Source organism: Crinia signifera, chromosome 2 (genome assembly GCF_055691185.1).
Source record: "Crinia signifera chromosome 2, ASM5569118v1, whole genome shotgun sequence".
Classification (NCBI taxonomy): Eukaryota; Metazoa; Chordata; class Amphibia; order Anura; family Myobatrachidae; genus Crinia; species Crinia signifera.
This window is the reverse complement of record NC_139218.1, coordinates 35,609,263-35,621,948: the sequence shown is the minus strand read 5'-3', so window position 1 is coordinate 35,621,948 and position 12,686 is coordinate 35,609,263. Positions and strand designations below refer to the sequence as shown.

Genomic DNA, 12,686 nt, shown 5'->3' with positions numbered 1-12,686 from the left:
GCTTTTACCTCAGGAAAGAATGGAATCTTTTCAGGCACTTAATTTGGCAGCTAAAATTCTGCAGGAAGTGCAGAAGCCAATGGAATCCTCTCCGCTTCCCTACATGGGTTACCCATCACAAAATGAAAATATATATTCACTATAACAGTGTCTTATGTATGAATATCTGTACTTCCTCATCTTTGTTAGCCGCTTTCAGAATAGCACCATTGTCCCCTCGCTTCGGTCTCAGCGTCTCGCTCCGCTCGCCACAATTTTACTAAAGGTAATTGATGGTAGCGTGGAAACGTAAGTTCCGTAGCTGTGGCCGCAAACATGAGGAATTACCTGAATATCATTTCCATGTGTATCATATTTCATCACTCTACAATGAACATAAATTAACTGCAGAATTTCCATTTATCATCTATATATTCACAGGAGCGTGATTTTAGAGTGACACATTCCTGTTACGCTTTTCTCTGGCATCATATACCAAATTAAAGGTCTTGGTTTATAGATTTGCAAAAAATCAGTGGCGTTGTAATTGGTTGCATCGTATTGGAGTTATTTGGCAAAATGTCCGTCTGCCATTTACAATGCATCACCAGTATACTCTGGAAAATGTGACAGTTGGTGAACATTCCGTGTGCACCAGCTGGCTGACCTGGGACAAGTGACCTGCTGGGTGGTCTGGGAGCTGTGACCGTTATTTGCAGCCACCCACTAAACAGGGATTTTTTATTAATTTTACTCCTAATGGGAAGAAAAGGGGTAAAAATAAAAAAAATGTTAAAATCAGGCACATCAGCGAGCCTATATTATTCACAATATCTGATTATACACATTATCTGTAGCAAGGCCTAAAGAGGGAAGAACTTTTATGGCAGGCTTCTAGAACCCAGTCTGTTGGCTGGGGCCTGTCTGACATATGCAAGTTTACTTTTTACAATAAGAATGCCTTCAGGTAGGAGGAACAGTCTGTTGCATACCTCCCAACAAATACCCATTCCAGGAGCGACGAGATGCTCTGTTCCTGGACTTCCATGCCAGTGGCAGGGCTGCAGCATGGTCCAAAATTTAGATAGGGAAACCCCACCAACTGCCACCCCAAACACCACAGTCCAGGACTCACTGGCAGGTGTGGCTCCCCTATTTGAATTTTTGACAGTGGTGCAGTCCGACCTCTGCAACTGGCACTTGCAAGGAAGTCCAGGAGCAGAGCATTTTATCCCACCTGGAATGGGTCATGTTGGGAGGTATGTGTTGGCCCTGTGGCTCCTTTGCTTGAGATAGATTATATTTTAATACATTGTTGGTTGCTTTGGTTTTATTTACAGAGATGGAGAGAAGCCAAAAAACCCAATGGTGGAGCTGTTCTATGGACGTTTCCTAGCTGTGGGCGTACATGAAGGTTAGTATTTATTTGTAACCGCATAGGGAGGGGCTTATGGAGCGACGCCAAGGGGGGGTGGGGGGGGGTTACCGACCACTTCAGGTTCTGCTCCAGTCCCCGCTGCCGGAATGGGTTAGTGTACCGCAACTAGTGCTGCCATAACCCCCCTACGCACACTGGCAGCTTTTTAGTAAACAATGACCTTCGGTCATAGTTTTACATGTTGTATGTGTATTTGCCATTATAAATATTCTCAGTAGCTCTGGCGCCATTACAGTGGGTGGGGCTACCTCAGAGCTGGACCAGCAGTGACTCAGCGCCATTTCCTGCAAGGAACAGCGTGCAGCTTGTTCTGGCTCCTCCAAGGCACTCCAGTTTCCTTTTTAAGGGCTTTTTGATAGCACCATTATATTCCCACTGGGTCGGTTTGGCAGGTGTGCTAGTTTCCTTCTCTCTGGGTCCCTTACACGGCTGCAGCTGGGACAGACTTGCTTTTATCCCAGCTGTGTTTTCACTGTGTGGATATCTGTGTACAAGTGCGACTGTTTCACACTTGTACACAGATATAAGGGATACTGGGCACCCTTCTTATTGGTTTGCCATTCTGCAGGTGGAATTGAGACTGGTCTTGCAAGTTATTACAAAAGTTTCATGTTTTCAGATATGAGTGGTGTGTTATTTCCTTTGACTCACCACTTGTATCTTAAGTTTCCTTCTCTGAAGTATGTCTTCCTCCTTCGGGCACAGTTGTTCCTAGACTGAGCTGTGGGAGGGGGCATAGAGGGGAGGAGCCAGCACACCCTGTCTGACGTTTTATCTGCACAGGCTCCTTTGGACCCCATCTATACCCATGGTACTAAGTGAATCCCCAGTATCCCTTATGGACTCTGAGAAAAGGAATTACAATTAGGTATATAAAGTCCTATTATTACGTTCATGTGGAGGATGTCTGTGATTTATAAATTAGAGCTGAGCGGGTTTGGTTTTACTCAAAGCTGGATCTTATTGGCTATCCGAAACACGTGACAGCCGATTGGCTAATTTGGTTAAACTGAGTAAAACGGAACCCGCTCATCTCTACTATAAATATGCAGTGCTGCTTCCATATTAATGGTGGACATATATACTAAAATACCCCACTTGGGCCTGTTGTGGTGGCTGACCCAGAAGAGCAAGAGCGTGTAACTACAGACTACTATGCTATAGGCATCAGACAGGGTTCTGCTGTATGTATGGATCTGATACCCAACAAGAAAAATCTGCTATATATGGAGCATTCTATAGGCAACAGACTCATAGCTGGTTCCAAGTATACAGAGTGCTTGTAGTTTGCCCGGGGTTGGTCAGCAACCCGAATCCCGAATTGTGTAGTTTGATACACTACACTAGCACACTGGTTATGGAGACACACGCTGGATAGTCAGTCATATACCCCTGCTGTAAGTGCTGCGGTGATAATGGTGTCTTGGCCCGATTTATTGCAATGCACATGACCAAAAAGAGTAATACTCTAATGCATGGGTCTTCAAACTGCGGACCTCCAGATGTTGTGAAACTACAAATCCCAGCATGCCTTGCCACAGGCATGCTGGGATTTGTAGTTTCCCAACATCTGGAGGGCCGCAGTTTGAAGACCCATGCTCTAATGGGTCCTTAACTACAAATCCCATCATTTTCATCTGGCATAATAATGAGGAAAAACACACATCCTTTTATCATCAGATCCTTCTATGTAGTCTGCTCTTAGATTATCCCAGTGTTGCCTTTCTCCGCCATGTACAGTGTCTCGTCTGTTCCGTCTTCTCTAATGTTTAATCCTGTCTTGGCAAGGAAAGAAATTTGAAAACACGGAGATGTTTGGGCAATATCCTCTCCAGGTGAATGGCTTTAAAGACCTGCACGAGTGCCTGGAGGCCGCCATGATCGAAGGGGAGATAGAGTCCTTACATTCAGAGAACTCCAGCAAGTCTGGGCAGGAGGTGAGTTATCTCTGCAGTGATTTTCTATGTCCCCAGATCTACTGTACATATCTATATACCCATCTACGAATCCACTTCCTTTTTTTCTTTTCTTTTTGCATTATTTGATTTATAGCAGTTTAGCAAAATTCAAATATTCAAAGCAACCTGAAGTCCTGTTTTTACAGATTCAAATAAAGTCCCGTATTCTGCTGATTCACCATTGACAGTTATGACCGGATCCAGTAATGAATGTCTTCTGCCCTTTTGCAGCACTGGTTTACAGAACTGCCGCCCGTGTTAACATTCGAGCTGTCCAGGTTTGAGTTTAATCAAGCTTTAGGAAGGCCGGAGAAAATCCACAACAAATTGGAGTTCCCAGCATGTTTATATATGGACAGGTAAGTAAGCACAGCGTACACCTTCTGTCTAGGCCGTGCACTAAGTACGCAGGCCTTTGACCGAATCCTTCAGGCATAAGTTCATCTCTTGAAAGATATTGATGCAAACACTCCACAGCCTGGGGGATGGAATTTGTCTTTGCACCCCTCGCTTCCTGCCAGATCATGCTGAGGAAAGTGGCATTTTGCTCCAGACCATCGTGATTTAGAAGCCCGAATTGTCATTTTATTTTCTGCTCTTACAGATATATGCACAAAAACAGGGAAATCACCAGGATAAAACGGGATGAAATCAAAAGACTGAAGGACCACCTTACGGTTTTGCAGCAGCGTTTAGAAAGGTAATAGTATGACTCTCTTTATTTACTGCTAACATGAGCTGTGGTGTGTCCGCAGCCATTGACCTATGATCACACGCTTTTATCATTACCAAGAAGTATTTAATACTGGGTGTGGTATAGGGGCCCGACAGTCTTTATCCCGACAGTCTTTATCCCGGCGTCGAGATCCCGACTGGCCGGACCCAGACAGCATGGTGAGTGCAACTAAGCCCCTTGTGGGCTCGCTGCGCTCGCCACGCTGCGGGCACGGTGGCTCATTACGCGACCCACCTATTCTATTCTCCCTCTATGGGGGTCGTGGACCCCCATGAGGGAAAACAGAGGGTGGCCGTCAGGAACCCAGCTGTCGGTGTTTTGACAGTCGGGATCCCGACTATCGGGACCCCGCCCGGCACCTTTTAATACTAGTGTTCCTTCTAGGAACTAAGCAGGGCAGGGTACTGCTGCACGGGGGCAGCATAAGGGGGGTGGACTGCGCCCGCCGAAATGACTGTTGTGGGCGGTCCAGGGCCGCCGACGTCACTAAAGGGCGTGCCCGGGCAGTGATGTCACTAAAGAGGCGGCGCTGGGCTTCCCCAGGCACATCGGCGGGGACAGGCAGCAGGCTCTTTTAGCAGGGCACTGCTAAAGGGGCAAGGCGCAGTTTGCCCTTTGACAAATCGGGCAGGGCGCAGCGCCTCGCTAAAACATCCTAGCAGGAACACTATAATACTACTGTAGTGGTTACAGAGGTCCTCTGCTTTTGAGGTCAGCGGAGTTCTTCCTCTAAAAACCTACTGTTTAACCTAGTCTGTTAACATGGGGAAACCCCCAGCTGTAATGCATGATGTGTTTTGAGTATGGTTTTATATATTTAACTTTTTTTTTTGTTTCTTTGCCTTTTGTATCGTTTCAAATTGTCAGGTATTTAAGCTATGGTTCGGGTCCGAAGCGGTTCCCATTGGCCGATGTATTACAATATGCTCTTGAGTTTGCATCTAGCAAACCTGTCTGCACTTCCCCCGTGGAGGATATAGATGCAAGTGCCCAACCTAGTGGTTCTGTGGTCGCACAAACCATGCAAAGGTAAGTCCCATATATCCTCTGCCAGCTGTAATGACCCAGAAGCCAGCATGTTTGATATAGTAATGCTTATAGCACTGTTATGGATATTACATTCTATATGATGGAATACTGATGGGCTTCTATGTTATTAATAGTATATTGGGGTAAAGGCTGCTATCCAGTTTTGTATTTCTACAGTGAATGTAAACGAGTGGTGGTTTTAATCATTTTGGTCTTTATAAATCCTTTTAGCACAATGGAGCATCAGGGGCCTTCATCATCCACTGAGATGCCAGCCAGCCAGCGTTCTGTCATTCACAAACCATTCACACAGTCCAGAATCCCTCCGGATCTTCCTATGCACCCTGCTCCCCGGCACATTACAGATGAGGAACTCTCGGTATTAGAGGGGTGTCTGCATCGCTGGAGAACGGAGGTGGAAATGGATACAAGAGGTATAGAAGCCCTTTAGCTTGACATTCGTTAGAAAACCTTTCATAGGGATAAAAGTAAAGTTTGTGTTGTTGTATAAATGTTTGTTTGTGTGCTAGTTGGTCGTTCAGCTGTGAGAGCGGGGAATCTGGCAGTTGTGACAGATTTGTAAGGCAGGAGGCACCATAGTCTTCTATTCATGGATGACTGGATCCTGGGAGTTAGTGGTCTAAGGAAGGAGCCATCATAGACTTCTATTCATGAATGACTGGATCCTGGGAGTTAGTGGCCTAAGGAAGGAGCCATCTTAGACTTCTATTCATGGGGGAATGGAACCTGGGAGTCAGCCGTCTTAAGAAGGAGGCATCTGGGTTGGCTATTTATTGGTGCATGAGTCCAGGGGTCGGTCAGCTGTCCATGTTAGGAGGGATCCAGATCTGAAGGTCATCATGGCTTAAGTTGACACATAAAATAGGTCAACATGGGTAGGGTTGGAAGGTCGACTCAAACGTGTAAAACTTACGTCGACCGTTTGACCATTGACCTAGCCAATATGGGTCAACTCAATGACCCATACCTATTCAGTGGAGGCATATGACGGAGACTGCCTAACTTCAAGATTAATGTTACAGATATTAATGTGTTGCATGTGTGACCGGTGTAATCCATAGCAATCTTAGACCGGGAATTTTTTATTTATTTATTATTAATTTGTTTTATGTTGGAATGATATCTGGCTAATATCTTGAACCTTTTTCTAAACCGTATTGTCTACCTAAGAATAAAATACATTTTGTATCCTCAGACCTGCAGGACAGTATAGGTAGAATACACCGGACGATTGAGCTTATGTACTCGGACAAGCTGATGACGCAAGTAAGAAAAATAGTTTATAATTTACCATTTTTTTTTTTTAAAGAAAAAGATCACCAGCAATTAAACCACCCGCTTTCTTTTCAGGTTCCGTACAAGTTACATGCTGTATTAGTGCACGAAGGCCAAGCAAATGCGGGTCACTACTGGGCGTATATATTTGATCACAATGAGAAGAGGTGGATGAAGTATAATGATATATCCGTGACTAAATCTTCCTGGGAGGAGCTGGAACGCGATTCCTTCGGGGGCTACAGAAATGCCAGTGCCTACTGCCTGATGTATATAAATGGTGGCGAGCAGCATTTAATACAAGGTAATACTAGCAAAGATATTGCACCTGGACTGTATATGGATTGGTTTTTGCTCCAGACATTGGAGGCAGCCATTCTGTGCTCTCAACCAGTCTTTATTGGTCCTTGGACCTTTTCCTCTATTTTCAGCGCACAGACTTGCACTCATGGATTCATATATGTGAGCCTATGCATGTATATTCAGCAATGGCTGCCATAAACTATCACTTTATATCGCATATTATTGATACATCTAGGGCTAGATGCACCAAGCTTCAAAAGTGATCAAAAGGAAAGTGATAACCAACCAATCAGCTCCTACCTGACGTTTTTCAAACATTCTATTACATGGCAGGTAGGAGCTGATTGGCTGGCTATTTATCACTTTTGAAGCTTAGTGCATCTGGCACATAGTACATACCCTCCAACATTCCGTTAGGTACAAAATGCTCTGTTCCTGGACTTCCCTGCCAGTGGCAGTTACAGAGGTGGGGCTCCAGCACAGTCCAATATTCAAAGGGGGGGGGTCACATCAACTGCCAGTGAGTCCAGGACCGTGATGTTTGGTGTGGCTCCCCTTTTTGAATATTGCCCTGTGCTGCAGGCTCACATCTGCCACTGGCAGGGAAGTCCAGCAACAGAGCATTTTGTACCTAATGGAATGGGTCATGTTGGAGGGTATAGTAGTAATGTTTGGTAGTCACTCAGGAATACTTCACCTGTCCTGCAATAAATGGCCCCTCTGCTGTTCGGCTGTTGATATATCAATCAGTGAAAAGACATTGCTAGGGCAACTCATACCTCGGTCCACTTCTCCACTCTTTTCAATGCTGCTTAAAACATCAACCGCTATGACTAGTATTAGTAAGGTATTTTGGAGTAATTGCCCTTTTATAGAAAATACATGACACCATAGGATGGAAAATCTCCATTGTTGTTGTCCTGTGTAACGATTTTTCTGACTCTGTTGTCCTCACCGAGCCATGACTGTGTTACCTTTACGGGCCATTTGTCATGTGGTCCCCCCTACTGAGCAACCAGTATAGGGACTTATTAGACCCTTAAGGCGAGGTGGAATTATCGGAACAGTTTTTGATGTCTCAGCACAAAACACACAGACGTGGGCATTTTCTGGGTGTGATGCATGGCGTGAGATGGATGTTCTCCCTGGGCTGCAATCCACTGAATCGTTATGTGAGCAATAATAAACCTTTTCATAAATCTTTCTTTAGTTTCACTAATGGCTTCTAGATTTACACGGAAACCCCTTAGTGATCAGGATATTAATGACCGTCTGCATTTAATATTTGCACAGTGTGGACCATTTTCTAGCAAAAATGATTCATTCTAAGGTTGGGTACACAGTAATTGATATATCTGTATTGAACTGCAGAGATATCTCTTGATGGACCACGCATCGTGTCCTCCATACATTTGCTTGCCTGCTCCTGGTAGGTACCGATGTGTTGCACAGATGACGCCGTTCACATACATGTAGCTTGTATTCAGTGGCCGATCACTTAACGCAACGCTATATTGATTGCCCAATATATCTAGCGGTGTGTACCCACCATTAGATACATGGGGGAGGTGATAAGGTGCCCATTCACTGCTGCGACGTCTCGCAGCAGTGTACGGACACCCGATTCCCTGGCTTACCAGGACCTTCCCAGCCGGCAGGGACGCATGCGGTTCGTCACAATTTGTTGTGACTGGTCGCAAGTGTCCCTGCTCCACCCCTGCCACGCCGCCGGGAGGGAGGTCCCAGGACGGGTGGTCGGATGGGCAGCCAGACCAACCACCTGCTCGGGTCCAATGCGCACGGGACCGTACATCGGACCCAACTGCATGTCAGGACAGCCGATTTGGTCCGATTTAACGGCCCGATTGGTCGCTATCGGACCAAATCGGCTCAATGTATGGGGGGGCCTTTACGTATCTCCGTTAAATTTGCATTCAGTATAAAAGATTCATTGTGTAAATATTCCTTTACAGAATTAGCAACTTTATTTAAAAAGAAATGACATTGGAGAGGAATAGTTCACACCCAGCTTTATAATGTATTTGCAGTTGTTTTGGAGTTATTTGTAGGTTTTTGTGTTGTTGCTGGGGTTTCTTTGCTGTACATTGTATTGCAATTTTGGGTTTGGTGGTGTAAAATATCTGCATACTGTAACTTACAGAGGAATACGACAAGGAGACCGGGCAGGTACTTGGCGGGATGGACACCTTACCCCCTGATTTAAAGGAATTTGTCAAAGAAGACAACAAGCGGTTTGAGAAAGAAATTGAAGAATGGGACAAGGAACAGCTCCGGAAAGCGGAACAAGAGAAGCTGCTGATTTCTCAGAAAATGTTGAAACCAGCTCCAACGTCAGCTCCTGGTATACTACATATTGTATTATATCCATTTCCAAATTTTTTTTGTGTGTCTGTGCTTGCAGTACATTCCTAACATGTCCCCACCTCATGTCTTAATGTGCTGGGTATTGGGCGATGTGCAGGAACAGTCTTCTATTGCTGTGTAATATGTAGATGTTCCTGGTGTCTGCACAAAGCGCTCCATAAGAATAGTACAAACTAATGACAAACTGTTACATCAATGGTGGAAGTGAAGTCCTATGGATGGAGTTGGATCTTAGCACAATGTAAATCCTCTCCTTCGGTTGAGTAAAGTTTAAACCCACCCTATATCCCCGGGCAACCCACTTCTCAGCTTCCACCTCATTTCTTGATGGAGTTATTGAGGCTATATCTAGTTTCTCATATGCTCTTCTTACAATTTTACTAGTAATTTAGCCCATGTCTCCTGGATAGGGAATTTTGTTGAACGTTTGAGATCAAAACACCTTCCAGCAGGTACATAAGGTTCATGTAGGTAGTTCCAGCTGCACATTGCTTTGATTTTCATGTCCTTCACTTGGTTGCCAATATTAAACAGATGCTCTATACGTTTGTTCCTTATGTTGAGTATCCGGCACTTACCACAACTGTGATATTTATGTATGTAGCTCCACTAAAAGATCCAGAGTACATGGAGCAGCCAACAAAAACCGATCTCTCCATGGAGGTGAAGGAAGAAACCACTTGTGCAATCACCCAGGCGGTAACGGAGTCTGAAGACAAGGGTCCAGAGGCGGTTCTGCAGACGGTGAGAGCATCATTAATCCTTTTCTTTGGCAGTGTCACAGGGATGAAAGTGGGTCAACTGCATGTAGTCTACTAGAGACGACATACAACAACCACCCCCGTGAGGGCAGGAGATAAAGCTGGTGGCTCAAAGGGAACGGAGAAGGGTAAAACCTATTTTACTACGTCCACCTGTTCCATCACCTGCTTTGGGAGAGCGCTTGACGACAGCATTGAAGGGGGTCAGATCCGTCTTTTTTTTTTTTTTTTAAGTCTGGTCTGTTTAATCAGAAACGAAAGCAGGTGGTCCACGGCCGTTTTCACCCATCTACGGACCTTCCAACACTCGACAGCCGGGAACATTGAGTTCAGACTGTCGAGTTACTGTTGGATCAAACAAAAACGGCCCAGGATTCTGACTGCCTGGACATTCCAACAGTTGGAATTCCCATATTGAATACCCCCTATATCAAAATATCCCATTACTGAAAGTGTATACAGGTTGAGTATCCCCTATCCGAAATGCTCAGGACCACGAGCATTCCAGATAGGGGAATTTTTCGGATTTTGGAATACGTTTTTTTTTGCCATACTTACCTGTCCCCTGATGGTGTCCGGTGGTCCCTCGGCGTCCACAGCAGGCCTCCGGCATCTTCTCTGGGTCTCCAGCGGTCCCAGGAATGCATTGCGCGGGTGTGCGCGCGCACCGGTGACGTCACCGGGTGAAAAAAAAAAATATTATTCGAATGATTCCAAAAACCACAGTTTTTGGAATAATTCGGATAATGGATGCCCGGATACAGGATACTCGACCTGTAGTTTCTGGTGAGATTATAAACTGATGACCTCTCTAGAGCATTTTATATGACTATGGTTTGTATCAATTTCTAGGGATTCATTAATGTGGGTTATAGCCAAATGTGTTTCTGCACAAATGTCATTTTCTCTGTACTGATTGGTCGCTCCTTAGGTAAGTGATCACCTGTGCCATATGTTAATGAGCGAAATGAAGAATGGTTTGTTCTCTGTCAAGTCGCCAAGCATTTATTCAGAAAATGTCACCGATGTATCCTCTAAATACTTACTGAAGAAAAGTGTCTTTAATTCTTGACTAAATATCGTTTGAAAGTAAGAAATGTCATTTTCTAGAACTTACCAAAAGATAAAACACAGGTCGTTGACGTTCAGCCGCTGATCAATTGATACTGAAATGTAAGACCTGAAATAATCTGTGCCACTCATGCATTTCATTCCGTCATTGGTTTAATATTCATCTCTTGTACCATGGGAATGGGGTGCTGCTCTGATTGTTACTGTAGCTAACTTTGTATTCCCATAATCTCTCTCTCTGCAGCCCACTGATAACACCCTAGCCCCATCTGCTCCCAGCCAGCGCGTTGTGGAGGTGGCGATCCCTCACGTAGGGACTTTTATTATTGAGTCAGAGGAGGGGGGTTATGACGATGAGGTACAATTTTTGTTTTGCTGCTGAGCGCCCCTTTGTGCCATCTCTCCCCCCCCACCCCCTTACCCCCTGGCGCTTCTGTTTTGCTGCCTGACACTGTTCCACTGTAGCATGCCAACCCAATTCAACTAATACAGCACTTTTTCTGTATGCGATTCATCCTGGCATTGCTCATACGGGTGCTAGAACTAAGATTTTATGCATGTTTCTTGGTGAAAGGCGACTCCTAAATCTGCTTGAGAAGATTATTTTTAACACTTACTCTTTTTATTTTATGTCAGATTTATATTCTGATGGAATTGTAGCACTGCCTATAGTACATGGAATCATTTGTTTGATGTTCTCCTTTATATACGTGTAAAGCAGGCATGGCCAAACTGTGGCCCTCCAGTTGTTGTGAAACGACAAGTCCCATCGTGCCTTGCCCCAGTTTTGATTTTAGGGAATGCTAAGGCCATGCTGGGATGTGTCGTTTTACAAATCCTGGAGGGCCACAGTTTGGCCGTGCCTGGTGTAGAGTATGTGGTCTTTGTTTTAAAAAACAATCCACCACTTTAATTTAGCCTGATACATTGGTATCGTTTCAATTGGTCATAGTGTTTGTTGTCATCCTTATTTAAATCTGCCCCACAGATACAGACTCTTATCAGCATGTTGGGTAAATGCAGATGGGATGAAAGCAAGAGGGGATTTCACAATAATATTAGAGCTCAGAGGAGAGTTCCAAAACCTCTATTTCATGTGACTGTGGTTGCCATAGTAGTCACATAACACACAAAAAAAATCTTCAGCATTATCATTCAGTAACAGTCTATAGATACAAAGGAGGAAATGTAATTAGCAAGTTTGTGTCTTGTAACTGCCCTTTTATTTATAAAGGGTTTGCTTTAATTGCTAAAATATTATTTGAGGTTGATCAGCATAGGCACAATTGGGTCAAGACCACAAGCGAGTCCCAATATGTGACTTTTGGGACCTCCGATTGCTGGTTTAGGGCCAGATTCTCTAAGCTACAAAAGTGATAAAATGGAGAGTGATAAACAACCAGCCAATCAGCTCCTGTGAGACATTTTTCAAACACAGTGTGTGACATGGCAGGCACTCTCCATTTTATCAATTTTGAAGCTTAGAGAATCTGGCCCTTTGAGTTTTGATTTGGACACCCTCACAATGCATGTTTTTCAGGTCTCCTCACAGAGTCAATAGTAAGTTAATGAGAAAAATTTGTGGATCTTTTAAAAAGTCAGTAATGTATACACCTGTGCTCCTGCAAGGATCTATGAAAAACCTGCACTGTTTGTCTTGAGGACTGGAATTCAGAAGCCCTGTTGTAGACTAGTTGTCCCAATCTTTGCATCCCATATGGTGCTCTTGA

General features: G+C 44.5%; 1 protein-coding gene across 3 annotated transcripts in view; it reads left to right on the top strand.

The window, feature by feature from the left end:
- The window catches only part of USP25 (ubiquitin specific peptidase 25), an 86,956-nt gene that overhangs the window by 54,006 nt on the left and 20,264 nt on the right, over positions 1–12,686 (top strand). For 2 of the 3 annotated variants that reach the window (XM_083171896.1, XM_083171897.1), the window contains exons 9-18: positions 1,320–1,393; positions 3,206–3,354; positions 3,607–3,734; positions 3,980–4,075; positions 4,979–5,140; positions 5,372–5,574; positions 6,357–6,427; positions 6,512–6,740; positions 8,901–9,101; positions 9,729–9,868. In XM_083171896.1, the coding sequence (XP_083028022.1) occupies positions 1,320–1,393; positions 3,206–3,354; positions 3,607–3,734; positions 3,980–4,075; positions 4,979–5,140; positions 5,372–5,574; positions 6,357–6,427; positions 6,512–6,740; positions 8,901–9,101; positions 9,729–9,868 (1,453 nt within the window). Of the gene's footprint in view, positions 1–1,319; positions 1,394–3,205; positions 3,355–3,606; positions 3,735–3,979; positions 4,076–4,978; positions 5,141–5,371; positions 5,575–6,356; positions 6,428–6,511; positions 6,741–8,900; positions 9,102–9,728; positions 9,869–11,200; positions 11,315–12,686 lie in introns of all 3 variants that reach the window. The other variant, XM_083171895.1, reaches the window with a different exon arrangement.